At 47.3% G+C, this 18,112-nt stretch overlaps 1 protein-coding gene across 1 annotated transcript in view; it reads right to left on the reverse strand.

Moving 5' to 3' along the window:
• PREX1 (phosphatidylinositol-3,4,5-trisphosphate dependent Rac exchange factor 1) overlaps positions 1-18,112 on the reverse strand; it is a 150,578-nt gene that overhangs the window by 42,596 nt on the left and 89,870 nt on the right. The window contains exons 6-10 of the mRNA XM_049781304.1: positions 15,696-15,857; positions 10,629-10,762; positions 4,532-4,650; positions 4,071-4,220; positions 2,488-2,635 (exon numbers count right to left, since the gene is read on the reverse strand). Of these exons, the coding sequence (XP_049637261.1) occupies positions 2,488-2,635; positions 4,071-4,220; positions 4,532-4,650; positions 10,629-10,762; positions 15,696-15,857 (713 nt within the window). The remainder of the gene's footprint in view (positions 1-2,487; positions 2,636-4,070; positions 4,221-4,531; positions 4,651-10,628; positions 10,763-15,695; positions 15,858-18,112) is intronic.

The raw sequence follows: 18,112 nt of genomic DNA on the forward strand, positions 1-18,112 counted from the left end.
CTGGTCCAGTCCCCAAAGCCCCTCTTTGTCAGGAGCCTGGAGTGCTATAAGAATGGGAATTGGGGGAAGGGGACTTGTCACTGCTTGTCCACTCCTGAGATACTTCCACAGGAGGAAGAGGTGAGTGAATTGACACTCTGGAATGTCTACCCTGACACTCTGGTGTGGAAGAAGGAGGCAGTGGTGAGGAGTGAACAGTGAGTAGGTGAGTAGGTGGGTAAATGAAAGAGTGGATGGATGGGTGTGGGATGGTAGGTAGGGGATAGACAGGTGAGTGATAAGCAGGTGGGGTGGAAGACCTGTGTCCAGCACCTTTATCATGCAGCACCTCCTAGTCTGCCCAAGAGAGTCAGAAACAGAGTGTCTCCACCAACTCCCATGTCCTTAGTCCTAAGGCTCAGAGCTGCAGGTGTCTCCTCATAGCCTGCCACCGTCATGAGAGGCACACTTCAACATAACCCATCTGCCAGCTGTTCCTGAGGCTGGAGGTGTCAGAAGCTCGTTCCAGCCCCAAATAGCAGGTAGGAAACAAGGCAAGCCATGCCTGAGGTCACGGCAGAAAGTCTTACCCTGCTGCAGCCATTGCTGGCCAGAGGTGGACACCACAGGAAAGAAGAGGCTCTTAGAGAAAACGGAAGGTGCCAGAGAGATTAAAATGGACAAAGCACAGTCCCTGTTCGAACAGTTCTGGTTGAGGACCAACTCCTTCTGAACCTCAGTAACCCCATTCTATAAATGGGAACAATAAAGGCCATATAAAGAGGCATAGTACAGTGGGGAGAGCATTTGCCTTGCACATGGACCATCCAGGTTCAATCCTTGGAACCTTTTATGCTCCCCTGAGCACTGCTAGAAGTGATCCCTAAGTGGAGTGAATTCTGCCAGTGTGGCTCTCCAAAAATAAAATGGGAACAATGTCCAGAAGCCTGCCCTCCCAGTGCTGACTAAGGGCAGAGAGCAGTAAGCATGGTAGAGAGTAATGCTGGCTGAGCAGCTTGAGGCTGCAATTTCTCCCATCCAAGAGCCAGAACCACACCTGGGAGAACCTCAGGGTTCAAGACTGGGCCCTTGCAGCCCTGAGATGAGCCTCTAGTTGGATATAGGTAGGGAGGGGGGCTCTGTCTCCTGGGAGGCTGTTTCTAGTCCTGGCCCTGCACCTGAAGACAGAAAAGCTGCAGGAGCTTTGATGACATAAGTTTCCTACCCAGAATCTTAGTTTCCCATCTTTATCATTTCGATGGGGTTGGCAAGAGGAGTTCCTGTGCTATTCTGTCCCAGGATTATGGGTTTGGGGATAGTCAGAGGCCAGGGATTCCTTCTGGAGGCCCTTCTCACCCCTTCTCCCCAGGAGACTGAGAACAAAGACAGCTAACCCCTACGGGCAGCCTGAGTTCCAGCACCTGGGCCTCTTCTTAGGAGCCACCACTGATCACAGGAACCTGAACCCGGAGCCCATCTCAGCCTCAAGGCCCAGCCCACTGTCACATGCTGGCATGGTCTCCCCACCTGCAGCTCCTGTACTGGACTCTGCCTCCTCACCCCCACCTGTGAGTGACCACAATTTTGCACATATTCACCCCCAGGCAGTCCAGTGAGAACCCAATCTAAGCCTCATTCTCTGCATGTCCTCCTCTGGCACTCAAGTCTCTGTGGCTTCAGAGACCAGATCAGGGGCCAGGGTCACAGCTCAGTAGTTAGGGGCCCAACCCCAGGTACCTACTGCAGGGTCCCCAATATACAAAGCTGTACCTTTTAGAAGGCTGTTTCCTCTATCTTGTCCCCTAGCCCCCAAACAAGGGGCAGAGCTTGAACCCTGGGCTGAAGCCCATTTGTCTGCCTGTGCTCTACCCCCTTTGTTCCCAGTTAGAAATCCAGGCCAGGGGTGGGGGTGGGAGTGGAGATAATGTTCAGTCATTAGGAAATTTCTATTCTTGTTAACTGGAGGCCCAGAGTGCTGGAAAGCTGCTGGGTCTGTCCCCTGCTCCCCAGGATTCATCTGCCCAGGAAGGGCTGACAACTCTAGTGAACCCCAAAGCAGTTGGAGGGAGAGAGACTTTCTGGGGCCATCTTTAGAGTCTACAGCAGGTTAAGGACCAAAAAGGGATGGAGCAATCTCTCTGACCCAGCCAGGCCCACTGTCAGCTCCCTGCATAGACACTCTCCCCTGTCCCTGTGTACTCTCTGCACCAGAGCCATGAGCGTCTCTTCAGGCAAGCAAATATCCTCCACAACAACCAACCTTGGGGACCAGTGATGGAATAAGTTTCATGGGTCTCACTCAACACTGTGTTTGAAAGGGATGAAGGGGAAGAGACGGTCTCCCCTGAGAGGCTTCTGTGAAACATCAGCCTCAAAACTTCTGCAGCGAGTCATAATGATCAAAATCACTGAGACATGAATGGACCATGGGACTTCAACACCCATTCACCTGGAGAACTCTCTTGCAGAGACCCCCAGGAGGGTGCCTGGGGAGGGTGGGGGACTCACTTGCCCAGGAAGCATTTGGGCACGGTGCTCAGCTTGCGCCGCCGGTCCTTGATGAGATTTGATTTCTTGCTCGTCATCATATGGTAGAGCTTCTCACCTTTCTCAGCAATCATGACGTAGGCATCCCGCTCCATGCCCAGCTTCAGGCCTGCAGGAGAGTACAATGAACAACAGGGAAAACCCTGTTGGCCAGGGCATGGCCACACATTTCCCAGGACAGCTGAGATCAGGGTAGGAGAGACCCCAGGATAAGGAACAGCCGAATCTTCCACCAGCTACATTCAGTCTTCCTTCTAGAAAGAGCTGGAGGCCTGGCCTTTTCTCTAAAGCACATAGGCCCCCTGGCTCCACCCTGTCTCTTGTTGGAATATGATTGATCCTGACCACAGCAATGCAAATAACAATAGCGTCTACTCTGACAGGACCTGTGAAGAGCCACTTCACCCTCAGAAAATTAAAAATGCAAATGCCATGATCTCCATCTAATCCAGGAATACTCTGAAGCCTAGACAGATTTAGTGGTGGACCAAGGAGTGGATGTTCTTCAGCAAATCTGGCTCCACTTCTGTGTTCCCGCCATCCTTTGGGATCAAGCTAGATCAGGGTCATACATTAGGGCTTAGACAACTCCCTACTTCAAAGGATCAAAGCCCAATCGGGTCTCACCTCCCCTCATATGCCTAGCACCACCCTAGTCTTGGAATGTGACCATACCCAGCATGCCTCTGAGTCTGAATTTTGACCCCAAACTCTGCTTGATCATTTTCAATGAACACAGACTCCCCAGCAATAGGCCACACTGGTTTGACCTGGTGGCACTTTAATAAATTCCAGGAAATCTCCCCAGCTGTCTTCCCTCAATCATTTGGTATGACCACCCTGGATTCTGAGAGCAGTGAGTGCACTGGGTAGAAGAGGGAAGAAAAAGTGGGTGGATCTAGCTTCTGGGCAGAAGGCAAGATTAAAGGATCCCTGAAAAAGGCAAAGTCAGGGATGGCCTCCGGAGCTGACTCCAAGTCCCCAGGAAACAATGGGGCCTTTCTGGAGAAATGTGGAGTCAGGGGCAGAAGAGGTAGACACTGAGCTTCCAAGCACACATGTCAGAGATAACGTCAGAGTGACGTCCAGAGAGCAGGACAAAGAAAATGAGGATACAGAGGCTGGGGAGAAAAGCATCACTGAAACAAGGAAGCTACTGCAACTTTTCCCAAGAGCCAACCCACTCTTTTCCTGCCTTATGGACTCTGCCCCATTCCTTCCCCAGTTAGAAGATGTTTAATGGCAACTCCACTTGCAGGAAACAGGCACGTCCTCAAACCTGGATTCCATAAATCCCAGCAGAGCTCTCAGAAAGGGGACAGTACCCCAAGGAGACAGGCATGAAGGGGACATCTGGACCACCAACCCTCTAGAGGAAAGGGGACAAGAGTCCTCAGTATCTCCATTTGTCCATGGAGAGAAACCAGATGACAGTGGGCCCAGGGACCAAGGGGCCCTTCAGAGAACCACTCCCCACAGTTCTACCCTTTTTCAGGACAACAGACAGCCAAGATATGAGCCCCACCCCCCAGCTGCCCACTCACTCTCACGCTGTTCCCGCTCCCGGATGATGGCATCCAGCCACTTCTGCTTCTCTGTCGCCGTCTTGGCCATGCACACAAACCACTTGTTCTTGGCCGTATTGTGGATCTTCCAACCATTGGTGACAGTGTAGCCATTGCTGTGATAATCCGCTGGCAGGGACAGTGGGCAAAGAGAAGTGGGAATGAACCAAGCAGGTCATCATCAGTTCAGGCTGGGGATGTTAGGAGGAAATAAGAGGCACTTCCCTTCTCTCTTCTCACTCCTGGCAGGATGGGTATTGGGAATAAAGGACTCTGAAAGCTGTTGTGTGCTCACTCCCTCTCCTTTGCGCTATCAGTTGGAGTTATGGGGCATTATTAGAGGGTACTCCTCCATTCGGCTCAGTCACAGGGACCTTCAGATTGCAGTCTGGGTGTGGGTCTGGAGTCAAGGTGTCAGACAGGGTCAACCCTGGGCTCACCTGTCCCATCCTCCACATTCTCCACCTCCATGACTTCGGTGTTGATTCGGCCCCTGAAGATGTAGAGGGAGCCATTGATAGACTTGGTCCTCTTGCTGGATTTCTTGCCCCCAGTGACTCTGGAAGACAGCAGGGAAACTAATGTCTCCTGCCACACATGCCCGAGAACCAAAGTTTCCTATGACAAAGGGAATAGCAGCTGCAGGAAGTCCCCTGGGACATAGAACATGGGCTCTGGTCACAGAGGTGGGTGGCTGGTGGTGGGCCAGTGGTTCTCTCCTCCCCATTTTCATCTGGAAAATGGGTGAACAGCTTTATTGTCTCCACAGAATGGCTTTTTGGCTACAAAGAGACATCACTGAGAAATCAACAGGAAGAAAGGAACCTCATTCTTCCTGTTAGAATATGGATGAGACAGACACTGGCACACATAACAAAGAATCAGAACGATCGGTGGTGGTGGGGATGTGGAGAGAAAGGAACTCTCACTGCTGGTGGGAAAGCCGTCTAATCGAGCTACTAAGGAAAAAAAAAACTGGAAACAGCTCCCATTTGATCCAGCTATAGCATTCTGAAGAGTATACCCTAGGAACTAAAAAATGCAAAAATCCCTTCCTCACACCTATGTTCATTGCAGTGCTATTTACAATAGCCAGACTCTGGAAACAACCAAGATGCCCTTCAACAGATGAATGGCTAAAGAAACTGTGGTACATATACACAATGGAATATTATGCAGCCATCAGGAGAGATGAAGTCATAAAATGTTCCTATACATGGAAGTACATGGAATCTATTATGCTGAGAGAAATAAGTCAGAGGGAGAGATAGATACAGAATACTCTCACTCATCTATGGGTTTTAAGAAAATAAAAGACATTATTGTAATAATGCCCAGAGACAATAGAGATGAGGTCTGGAAGAACTGGCTCATAATATAAAGCTCACCACAAAGAGTGGTGAATGCAATTAGAGAAATAACTACACTGACAACTATGGTGACAATGTCAATGAGTGAGAGTAGAATGCCTGTCTCAAATACAGGCAAGGGCAGGGGAGGAGGGAGATTGGGGGTATTGGTGATAGAAATGTTGCACTGGTAAGGAAGTTGTTCTTTATATAACTGAAACCCAACTACAATTATGTCTGTAATCAAGGTGCTTAAATAAAGATTTAAAAAAGGGCCAGAGCTGGGGCCGGAGAGAAAGCATGGAGGTAAAATGTTTGACTTGCATGCAGAAGGTTGGTGGTTCGAATCCCGGCATCCCATATGGTCCCCTGAGCCTGCCAGGAGCGACTTCTGAGTAGAGAGCCAGGAGTAACCCCTGAGCGCGACCGGGTGTGACCCAAAAAAAAAAAAAAAAAAAAAAAAGAGGACCAGAGCAGTGGTACTAGAGGTAAGGCATCTGCCTTACAAGCACTAGCCTAGGAAGGATGATGGTTCGATCCCCCGGCATCCCATATGGTCCCCCAAGCCAGGAGTGATTTCTGAGCATATAGCCAGGAGTAACCCCTGAGCACCAATGGGTGTGCCCACCCCTCCAAAAAAAAGATTTAAAGAAAAAAGTTTAATTAAAAAATAAATCTTTGTTGTCATGAAAAAAAAAAGAAGAAAATGGGTGAAAACAAAGTGTCTAACTAAGGAGAATGGAGTAGGCCATATACCTATTCAACTACCTATTCACCCAACCACACATACAATCATCTACCTATGTACCCATTCAACCTTCCCAATCACCAATTCACCTGTTAAACCATTTATCCACCCACCCATTCACCTGTCCACTCACCCATTCATCTGTAGGATTCAGTATGATTCATGTCCACCCACATATCCATCCATTCATCCATCCACCCACTCCCAATCGCTCAACCATGTATCCATTCATCCATATATCTATCTATTCATTCACTCACCCATCTATTTATCATCTATTTTCCTACCTTTCCACCCATCCATCCACCCATCTATACACTTTTCTATCCATCCATTCATCCAACTAGCTGCCCACCCACTCACCCGTCCACTCGCCTACTCACCCATTTATCCACCCAACCACCATTCATGCAGGAGAACCCCATATCTTACTCAGTTATTCAACAAACATTCAACCAGCTCTTACTACATGAGTGATACCAGGTTGGTGTATGATGATATCCGGCAATTAATCCAAAACAAAGGAGTTTCCCATCTTCCTCTTTTCTTAAAACCTCTCCTTTTGATATATAAAAACCCATTTGGATTGCCTGCCCTCTTGCCCTTCCCCTGTCTGGTTAGATGGGTATTGGTTTAATTTAAAAAAAAAAAAAAAAAAGGCAGTTTTAGCTTTGGGCTTAGGCAGAGAGATGACTAGGTGAAAAGCCATTAACTCCATTATTCTTTCCTGACTGGTTTTGTTTATTAAGCCTTCACCGCTATCCTACCAGCTTCAGATCCATCTAACTGGGGTTAAAGATTCGGTATGTGGGATGACATCACAACTCAGGGATTTTATTTTACAGGTTAGGACCAAAAAGACTTACTAATACAGGCAAGTTCTCACACAGCACAGTACTTGCTAAGTCCCAAGTGTTCATCTAGGTTCTGGGGCTGCCAGACTGAACACAGTCCCTAAAGTTCTCTGAAAATATCTTCTCCAGTATTGGAGCAAGGAACAAAAACAAACAAACATGTGAAATCAGCAGTACTAATGGAACAGTGACAAAGTCTGCTGAGCCCAGAGGCACTGTGTGCTCGGCAAAGAACCTGTCCCCTGCCAGGAAGATGACATTCCCAGTCATTGCGGGTCTGTTCCCACAACCCCAGCTGGAGCACACATGCCACTTGGATCATACAGTGGCTGGTGTATGGATGGGGAGAGCATAATCTCTGAAAATGGATTGTGTGTCGAGGACGATTTGATAAAGGTGAGCTGCTTTTTTGTTGAGTGAAGTTGTTCTTAAAGAAGAAAAGTTGGCACTATATAAAGAGCACGTTTAATAAATGTGATACACATGTTTTCAGTTCTAATAAAAACATTCAAGGGGTGAGAGGGAGAGGATAGTGGGTAGAACACTTGCTTTGCATATGGCTGACCTGGTTTCAATCCGGGCACCCCATATGATCTCCTGAGCCCTACCAAGAGTGATTCTAATGCAGAGCCAGGAATAAGCCCTGAGCACCACTATATGTGGCCCAAAAACAAAGCAAAAATTAAAAATAAATAAAGGTTCTAAAAATATGTAGTAATAATAAAGCAAAAGGGTCAGTTGGAGTTGTAGCCTAATGGAGTGAAAGGGGGCCAAAAGATGGCTTGGTGAGGAGATGGCTTTGCAGTAAAGACCCAAAGAAAGTGAGGAAGAAAGTGGAGGACTAAGACAGAAGTGGGGACATAGAAGGTCCTAGATCCTGAAGTAACTATGGGTCATATCAAAGATGAGGCCCCACTGTATGGGGGACAGGAGTTAGGGTAACAAACCTCCACTTCCGGGCTAAGAGAGGGCAAGTGTGTGTGTGTGTGTGTGTGTGTGTGTGTGTGTGTGTGTGTGTGTGTGTGTGTGTGTGTGTGTGTGTGTGTGTGTGTGTGTCTGACTCTGAAGAGAGCCAGAGAGCCAGAGAGCCAGAGAGAGTCAGAGAGAGACAGAGAAAGTGTGTGTGTGTCCATGCATGATGTGAACAGGTACAGATTATTCTGCAGTTCTCATCCAACTATCAGATCCATCTGAAAAAAAAAAAAAAAGCTGTCCAAAAGTGCACAGTTCCAGCAATACCTCCTAAAAATATTCTTAGCCACCAAAGTTTCCCTCAGCCACTGGTGCCATCATACCTGTTCTTGTCCCCAGTCCTCTATGAGGCCAATCACTGCTTTTGAGCCACACTCAGCAGTGCTCAGGAGACACTCTTGGGGACACCCAGGGAACATGCTAGAATTTCTCTTACCATGTCTAGGTCTCCTTAACTCTCTACATACCACTGCAGCACAAGTGCTACTTCTAGCCTGCTAGCAAAGAGAGAAACTGAGGCACATGGGCAATAAGTTGTCCCTTGGATACAGCCTGTCCCCTGGCAGAGCCTGTGTACTCACTACATGGGCAACTGAGAGATGAGCCTTTGCTCTCCCCGATCTCCGTTTTTCCTGCTGAAGAAACAGGACATGTGGTCCCCAGAAACCAAATCAAGGACCCAGGCTATTTGTATCAGGCTAGACCCCCCTGAGTCAGAGACCTTCCCTGACCCGGTCCTGGAGCAAGGCAGTAACCAAACAGGCTGCAGACAGGCACCTGGCAGGCTCCACTACTTCCTGCACTGTGGACGGGCTCCAGGCATCATTGCCCAATCCTCCAGCACCCTTAAGGCCCGCCCTCTGGCTCCACACTCAGACACAGGAATGCTGGATACTCTCCCACTTCTCTCTGGAGACAGATGTACCCTGTCCCTCAAGCCACGTGGCTCTCCTGCAAAACAGGGGTGATATGAGGAGCCCATGGGACAGAGTCTCTTAAACCAACTCCTCATCCAGACCAATATGATCAGAACCAGCTGCTGGGACAAAGCGACAGTAACAGGACTGGTACAATGCCTGCCTTACACATGGCCAATTTCAGTTCAATACCTAATACCAACCTTCAACACTCTAACCCTCCATCAATAGCTCCATCCAACTAATCACTTACCTGTGCAACTCTGAACATCCACTGCCCAACTAGCATCCTATTATATCCGCATCCAACCAACTACCTGTCCATTTGTCCACTCAACTGGCCTCCTGGCAAGACTAATCCAGCCCAGAGTCAGGTTTCCAGCCACCCAAACATGCTTACAGACCCTTGGATGACCCTTGGATTGCCACCATCGCCTCCCTCTCACCATCTCCTCCAATCCCCACCCCCTGCATTCATCTACTCACAAATCCACTGGTGAATGTACATTCAGTTGCTTCACACATAACATCCACAACCAACCAGCTCCACCAACCTACCCAACTCTCTTCCTATGTGTCCACACAGTTTTAGTCCTATTCCCACCTACATGCCTCTATACTAAGGTACAATCTAGTCACTCTTAGAATTTCCTGGATTCAATAAGCTTCAGGGGCAGAGTCATTAAGTAAGGGGTCTGAAAAATAGTATGGGGAGAAGAGCTCTTGCCTTGCAGTGGGTTCAATTCCTGGCATCCCATATGGTTCTCTGAGCCCTGTCATAGTGATCCCTTAGTGTAGAGTAGAGAGTAAGCCATGAGCACAGCCCATAAACCAAAAGTCCCTCTTCTGAGAATTATAGGATGCTGGTGTGATAAAGAACTTCAAACTTCTACCATTGTTTAGATAAACATGGTCCAATACATATAGTAGCCACATGTGACTATTAAATACTTAATTTAAGCACATTAACTACCAATACAGTTATTCATTAACTACTAATGTAGTTAGCAGGCCAAAGAGTGGGCTAATGGGCTGAATGTGCACTTTGCACATAGAAGGTGCAGGCTCATCCTGGTACCAAACGGTCCTCCAAGCACAGACCAGGAATAACCCTAAAACACTGCAAAAGCCAAATCCAGCCAATCACAATGTAGCCAGGATGCAATACAATGCATCTAACAGTGTAACAGATCCACCAGGCTTTGAAAGAGGACGTGAATTCATCATACATTAAAGCATCAAAATTTAGGGATATGTTGGCATAAATAAGTTATTTAATTGGGGCCGAATAGACAGCACAGCCAACACAGGATGGACTGGACCGCAGTTTGAATCCCAACACCCCATATGGTCCCCCGAGCCTGCCAGGAACGACTTCTGAGCACAGAGCCAGGTGTAGCTCCTGAGTGCCACTGGGTGTAACCAAAAATACCAAAAAATTTATTTTTAATTCATTCCACCTGCTAGCTGTGGCTGCTAGGAGTTCAGAATAGCTTGCATTGTTGGCATTATTTTTCTATTGGGCAAACACCTATCCTGAACTAATTCTTTGGCTCAGAGGAGAAAGGGGCCAAGCAGGAATTAAGGCTGAACAAACCTCTCAACTCAGAGGGTAAGTCAGGGCTTGGTCAGCACAGTCAGGTCTGCATCCAGCACAGCCCTGGCTACAGGCAGCCTCCCTGCCTCCACCAGCTCACCTGGATTTCCGCTTGCAGTAGACAAGGAGGTTGTCGAAGAGGAAGAAGGCCCGCTCCTGGATGTTACCCGCGGAGATTTTTAACAAAGTTCCCTGAAGGAGCAGCTGGGTGCAGATGTCTGTGAGGTTGGAACCCTGGGAAAGAGAGATTGGGGAGCAGGTGGGGTCATGATGAAAGAGCTGAAAAATCCCAGGAGAGCTTGGGGATCCCCTTCCCTCTCAAATATAATCTACTCTGCCTTTCTCACTGCCCTCCACAAATTTATAGGCACTGTGGGAGGCCAATCCAGCAGCAAAAAGGATCAAAATCAGAGGAGACCTTGTGTTCACGTTGCCTTCAAGCTGGGCACCATGGTTGAAGGACCTCACCCACCTCAAAAGAACTGGGGTAGGGCCTGAGTCTAATCTGCTAAGGCTCATCTCTGTGAAACTGGTTTCCTTTGCCCTATCCCATGCACTAACACGTTCATCTATAGACAGGGAAACGGAGGCATGGAGCCATCATGTGACCAGTCTGATGACCCATCACTGATGAGTACTCGAGCTGGGACTTTATTTGGGACAGACTGGCACCACTCTATTGCCCACTGAGCACTCCTGTCAAGCATGCCCAGGTGCGAACCAGGGCCTCTGAGGGGGAAACACTCAGCCTGAGACTGAATAGGAGAGTTGAGAGCTTCTGTTATAGTCTTTTTAATTAAATGTAGGGACCACTTCCAGCAGACTTTGGCCCACAGTAGCTGGATGGAGCTCAGAGATCCCAGACACTGGGAATGGGCTCAGCCACTCCTGCTCTCTGCAGCCCCTTATGGGCTTTCCTGCTTTTCCTTTCTCTCACCAGGACCTTGAGAATGACTGGAGTTGGATAGACTGGTATGCCTGGAACTCAGAGTCTGTCTTATGCCAATAAACTTCTGGGGTGAGGCCTTTTTGTAATCAGGTCAAGGATTTTTTTTTTCCATTTTCTCCATTTTTCTGGAACTATGCAAACATTGGCGATTGCCACTATCACACCTTTACTATATATTTTTTAATCTTATCCTTTAAGGAAAAAAAAATACAACTTACTGAACATAAAAACAAATTACTGTAGTAGAATGCCTGTCTCGAATACAGGCAGGAGATGGGAAGGGGGGAGGGGTAATGTTGCACTGGTGAAGGGGGGTGTTCTGGTTATGACTGTAACCCAAATATGATGTTACTTAAATAAAAGATATATTTAATAATAAAAAGAAAAGTTTCCTTTCTCTTCTCTCCTTCCTGATCCTTTGTGGGTAATGCTGCCACAAACTAAGACTGCCAGAAGAGGTTGCTCTTCCTGAGGGACCAAGGGTCTTTATATGGTTATTCCTGGGGTTGCATGAAGGCCTGAGGGTGGAAGGAGTGTCTCCTGGTGGCAGTGCCTGCTCTCCTGAGAACACAGTGGAGCCGAAGCTTCGGGAACTCTCTGTATCTGCAGGAAAGTTCCAGGAGAAGCTCCTGCTCGACTCCTCCAGACTCTGGTCCCGGAAGGAAGTATGGGCCACATCCCAGCAGTCCTCACACTCCAAATCCTCATGTGACCCCAAGTAGGGCTATCACCATCCAAACTTTTCAGGGAGAAAAGGGAGGTACAGAACAACCTCCTTCCTCAGCCCCCATAGAGGATGGCGCCAGGAGGACGTCAGCACAGAGCTCCTTCCTGGAGTTCAGGGGAAAGGATTTATGGATTAACTTATCTGGGTTTCACTAAACAGGCTCACAAGCACAACAGACAAGTGGCTTATACAGGATCAGGAGATCAAACTAATGATGCCAGCCCACACAGGCCAGAGGCACAGAGCCAGAAGGAGACACCCTCCCCTCCAAACACAAGTCCAATGCCAGCTGAATCGCAGGGAGATGACAGACAACTAATCAGACTGACAAGGGGTCAAACAAAAAGATAGGTAATGAGAAAGAGCATCAGATACAAGGATCTGCAGGCACCATCCTTTCTTCTGGGCCATGCTCTGGAAATACAATCCTAAGGAGGGAGACACAGACAGCAGATAGCCAGGCCAAGAACTTCACTGTTCGACATTCTTTTTCTTAAGCTAGAACATTTTCATTTCAAAAGTCACTTTGAGAACTTATAAAGCAGGGGTCCTCAAACTTTTTAAATAGGGGGCCAGTTCACTGTCCCTCAGACCATGGGAGGGTCTGACTATAGTAAAAACAAAACTTATGAACGAATTCTTATGCACACTGCATATATCTTATTTTGCAATGGAGAAACAAAACAGATACAAATACAATATGTGGCCCGCGGGCCATAGTTTGAGGACCACTGTTATAAAGTCTTCAGTCTTTCTCTGTGAGTCAGGGAGGTAGCTGAGTGGTAGAGTACTTGCCTGGCATGTCTGAAGCCCTGTGGAAAACTATTTTACATTTTTCTGAAGAAAATTATTATTCCAGGACAGGGGTGAGGGAAGAAAGACAGTACACGGTAAGGCACTTGCTTGAATGTGCTGAAGCTGATTAATCCCTGCACATCATTTGGCCTTCTGAGCACCACCAAGCCCTGAGCACTGCCAAATGTAGCCCAAACACAAACAAATAAAAATTAGGCTTTCTTATTTCCTCATTTCACCTTATCCTGACTGTCATAAGTGGAAGTAAATTCAGAAATTTATAACTACCACAACTGACAAAAGAAGAGATTGAGCCAAAAGAGTAGAACTGACTTTTCTTCATCAGGAAGTCTGTGAGTTATAGACTGGTCTCAAAATATGGTGGCTGTGCCTCAATTGCCTCATTTGTAAAAAGGAGACAATAATGTCCCCTCCCTGCCAGTGCTGTGAGTACATGACAGGTGCTGAGCCATTACAAGCATCTCTTATTCTTTACTTCCCACTGCAGTCATCAAAAATAAGGGCCATTCCCAGATTCAAGATCAGCTCAGGGTCAAAGAGGAATCTAAAAAGATACTCCTTCGCACCAAGGCCCTCACAGAAAACAGCATCTGGAATCACTTCTATGCTGACTGCCAAGTCACTTGCTCAACAAACACCCTTTCCACACAGCCCATGTGAGAAATTTCCTCTCTAGCTGACTGCCAGGAAGTTGTCCCCCAGAACTCCTCATTTCTTCCACTTTTTGCCCATAAATGCAAAGTGACCTGAAAGCCCCCTCCCCAATTCCACTGTGGCAGCTGGGAAGCTCCAAATCCAGACAGACAGACAGACAGACACCTGCATGCATACATCTATGCAGTCCTTAGTTTAAAACATTTGCTCAAAGAAGCCACATGATGCTCTTCCATATGAAAAGAAAACTCTCTGGGGCATTGGTAAAAGTTCTCCTTGCTCTGGTTTCCCCTCTCCACCTGCTCTGTCTGGAGCTGCTAACAGCAAAGGGCTGTGAAGAGAGGTCAAGAGCATAAAGAAGCTTTAATGTCAGGGGCTGAAACAAGTGTCCTCAGAGAACACCTCTAAAAAGACAGCCCCAAGAACCAACAGTGGTGCAGTGGAAGGAACAGAGCTGTAGCTACTGGCTTTAAGAAGAAAGAACTGAAGTACTTCCTCCAGGCCTGGAGAAGCCAGAGGAACCAAGAACCCAGCTGGAGTTTGCAGCAGACCAACAACACTGCTGAAGATGGGCAGCTTCTGCCTGTTTAGGAGAAAGAAGACTCAGCTCCCAGCCTTCCTAGGTAGATGATCCAAGACAACAAACACTGCCCAGGATGCCTCAACCACAAAGCCATGCTGGTCTTGCTAGAAACACACCATCCACAAAACATAGAAGCTGGGTTCTCCCACATACATAGTGGGAGCCGACCCCTTTGCTAATGCTGTAGAAGAGTGGCATTAATGCCACATAACCACGCAGGACTATTAGAGGACTACAATACAATTATAGGACTATAATAGCCAGTGGACTCTGTGCCATATATCTGTTTCCCCAGTCTCCAGCAACTGACCTCACGACCCAAACCTGAACTTGGGGGAAAAATATTTAAAAAGAGGGTCTGAGAGATGGTATAGGGGTTAAGGTTTTATTGCCTTGCAGGCAGTAGACCCAAGTTCAGTCTCTGGCAACACATATGGTCTCCACAAGCAGTTGGCCCCTCAGCACCACCAGGAGTAGCCTAAAAAAAAATAGAAAAACCAACCAAAAAACCTAAATCAACAGAAGTCTAAGCAACACATCTCTCTGTTCCTTAGCTTTGAGTGGGGGCAAGATGTCCTGTGGGAAAGATCGAAACAGCCCCACAATATAGGCCCTGAGCACAGGCCCATCTGTCTCTGTCTCTGCAGTCAAATTTTCATTCATACCACATGGGAATCACAGTTAAGACTCTCCAGCACAGGGTAAGGAAGCAGGAACCTCAAAGAGCAAAGGCCAGAGAGTCCAGAGGCGCTGAGGCGGACGATTCACAGAATGGCTTGTGTCTGGGCTTATTCCCCACTCCAGCTGTAGCTGCTCTGATAGGATTTTTATGATTAAATTAATTTCTTCGGACAGTCTCATTTCCTTTTTCAGAATTACGGCTCTAATAATCAAAGGACAATGTGGGGATTTCAAGAGAGGACACCCTTAATCTTCTCCCCAGTGACTTGGACGAGAAATGGCAGTGTCTGTCCATCCCAACCACTAGTGCAGCACTGCCAGGCTTCAATGAGAAAATAGAAGTTTCTAAGAATTTGGGCTTTTGCCTACTAAGGTCTCCCAGCAAAAACACCTCAAAGTTAGGAGTGAATTCACTCTAGGAGCTGGAGTGAATCCTGGCAAGCTACCTGCCCTTGGCCTTAAAGCCATAGAACAGCAGGCAGGTAAGCTGCACTTGAGAGACAGTGACAGGAAGCATGGGAGAAGAGGGTGAGAGAACTGCTGGACTTTCCTGGGGATCCATAAGTACCCAACCTGGTAAATGAAAGTTCCAAGAGGAGCCGGAAGTTCAGATTCTTTTGTTAGACAGCAGCAGAGGGTAACTGAAGAGAATCTTATTTATGACACCATGCAACAGGCAGACAGAATACGAGATAGATAACAGTGTGGGCTCACAGCCATGAGCACCCTCAGATCCCTGGGGTTCCTGCATACCCACCTCCCAGCCCTCGATGTGCGACTGCAGCTGCTCCAGCACCTCCAGTTTCTCCATCTGCCGCTTGGTCTCATTGATGTTGGAGCAGACGGTCTTCATGGCCTGTAGGGCACTTTGGACAGCAGAGTGGTCTGGGTGTTTGCCAGGGGTCCTCTTGGCTAGCTCCTAAGGTAGAGAGAGGTGGGAGAGACATCAGCCCAGAGAGTGCCCCAGCCTTGGACCAAACCATTCTGTTGTAATCTGGGGTACATTCATTCATTCCACCATTCATTCATTCTTTGAATAAATCCTCCATGGCCATCTTCTAGGTTCTAGAGAAAAAGCGATACATGTCAACAAAAAACCAGTTCAGAAAGGGCTGAATGCAAGCCTTGCAGGCAAGAACTGTAGTTTTTCGGTTTCCAACACTGGCCAGTCCTCTGAGCACATAACCTCAAAGCAGGGAGCCAGGTATAGCCTCTGAGCAGGGTTAGGTTAGAGTCCTCCCAAATCTCCCTCAGAAAAACAAGGAAAGGGCAGAGGAGAGTGGGCTAGAGAACAAACAGGTTTTGCATACAGGAGTCCCAGTTCAACCCTCAGCACCACAGGGTCCCCCAACCACTGCCAGCAGCAACCATGAGCACTGATGGAAACAGCCCAGGAGCACTACTAGGTGTAATCCTCCAAATCAAACGATGAATGAATAAATAAATAAATAAATAAATAAATAAATAAATAAATAAATAAATAAATAAATAAATACTGCCTCTCCTCCATCACAGGAATGGGGCAATGGGTTAGGGCATGAGACCTATAGACCTCCCTCCCTCTTACTTCGCCCCCCCCACACACACAGGCCTGGGCCAGGACACTGTAGAGTTTCAATTATAAAATGTTCAACACCCATCCTTTCAGCAGTGCACATTTCCTGTCATCAATACTTCAATGTTCCCAGTTTCCCTCTAGCCCCCACTCCAGTCTGCTTCTATGGCTGGCAGGCATTTTTCTTCTTGTCTGTCTCTGAGAAATCGCTCCTGGCAGGCTTGGGGGATCATATGATGCCTGGACTTGAACCTGGGTCTGTCCTGGGTCGGCCACATGCAAGGCAAATGCCCTATCGCTGTGCTATCACTTCAGCTCTTCCATTTTTCTCCTTTTAATACCTCAAATTTTTTATTTGTTTGAGGTACACATCCACCAGATTACTCTTATCTCTGTGCTCAGGATGCCTGAGTTTGATGCCAGCAGTGCTTAAAGAATGCTGTGGTGCTGAGGATCAAACTCGGGCCTTTCATGCAAAGTATGTGTTCAGCCTGTTGAACTTTTCCCAGTTCTAAATATTAAGTGTCCGCGGGGTACTGGCAGAGCAACAGGCATGGCGCTCAGTAGAAAAGAATTTTGAAGCCACAAATGAATCCTTAACATGGGTGGTCAGTTTATTTTCAACCGAGAATGACAAAGGCAGTTGGGGGCAGGGAGAAGCATCTTCAATAGAGCTGGCATAACTGGGTTTCACCCACAAAAGAACAAAGTTGGACTCTCTCCTCAAACTAAACACAGGAATTAACTCACCATGGATCAGACTGGAATATGAGGTGAAAACTACGAACTGCTGGAATAAAATCCAGCTATAGGACCTTATACTAAGCACAAGTTCTTAGTTATGATCCCAAGTGCCTGGTAACTAGAAAATATTAGGTAACAAGGCTTCATCCAAATTTGAATGCCAGGTTTCAAAAAGATTATGCAGAACGTGAAAATAAAATCACCAGAAGGTGTGAATTATCTGACTGGCAAGGGACTCCTGCATCCAGTGTGTTTAAAGAACTCTTACAGTTTAAACATAAAAAGACTCAAAACTCAACAACTACCACAAAAACCCACATGCAAAGGAATTAACCAGAAATTTCTCCAAGGAAGATAAACAAATAACCTAAGAGTTCACAAAAAGGAGCTGAGAATAATCAGTCAAGTGGGAACAGGCACAAACCACAATGAGCCACAGCCCTGCACCTACCATGCTGGTGCCCTTCAAGAAGACAAAAAAAAAGTGTGTCAGGAGGATGTGGACAGAGGTGGCCCCTGACCCATTCTCCCAGAGAAGTGTCTCCCTCCACCATCCCAGTTATCGTGAAATGGGATCACTGTCCCCAATGTGGAAGAATTGGGTAAAATTATGTCCAAAAATCTTGATGAGTCGTAAGGATATGGTATCTCTATCAACATCCTTCTTCTTTTCACCATCACCAGAGGTCACAATTATTATCTCTATAGAAAGAACCCCAGTAAAACTAGTCAGCACAGCAGCCTCGAATAAAACACATCTTTATGCTTCCTCCCTTCTAGCCAGCTCCTTTGAGAGCACTGAATCCTCAAGCCATCCCAAAGGGATGGCAGATATGCTGTCTTCACTGATAAAAGAGGAAATTAATGCTTAGAAA

Source organism: Suncus etruscus, chromosome 9 (genome assembly GCF_024139225.1).
Source record: "Suncus etruscus isolate mSunEtr1 chromosome 9, mSunEtr1.pri.cur, whole genome shotgun sequence".
Lineage (NCBI taxonomy): Eukaryota > Metazoa > Chordata > Mammalia > Eulipotyphla > Soricidae > Suncus > Suncus etruscus.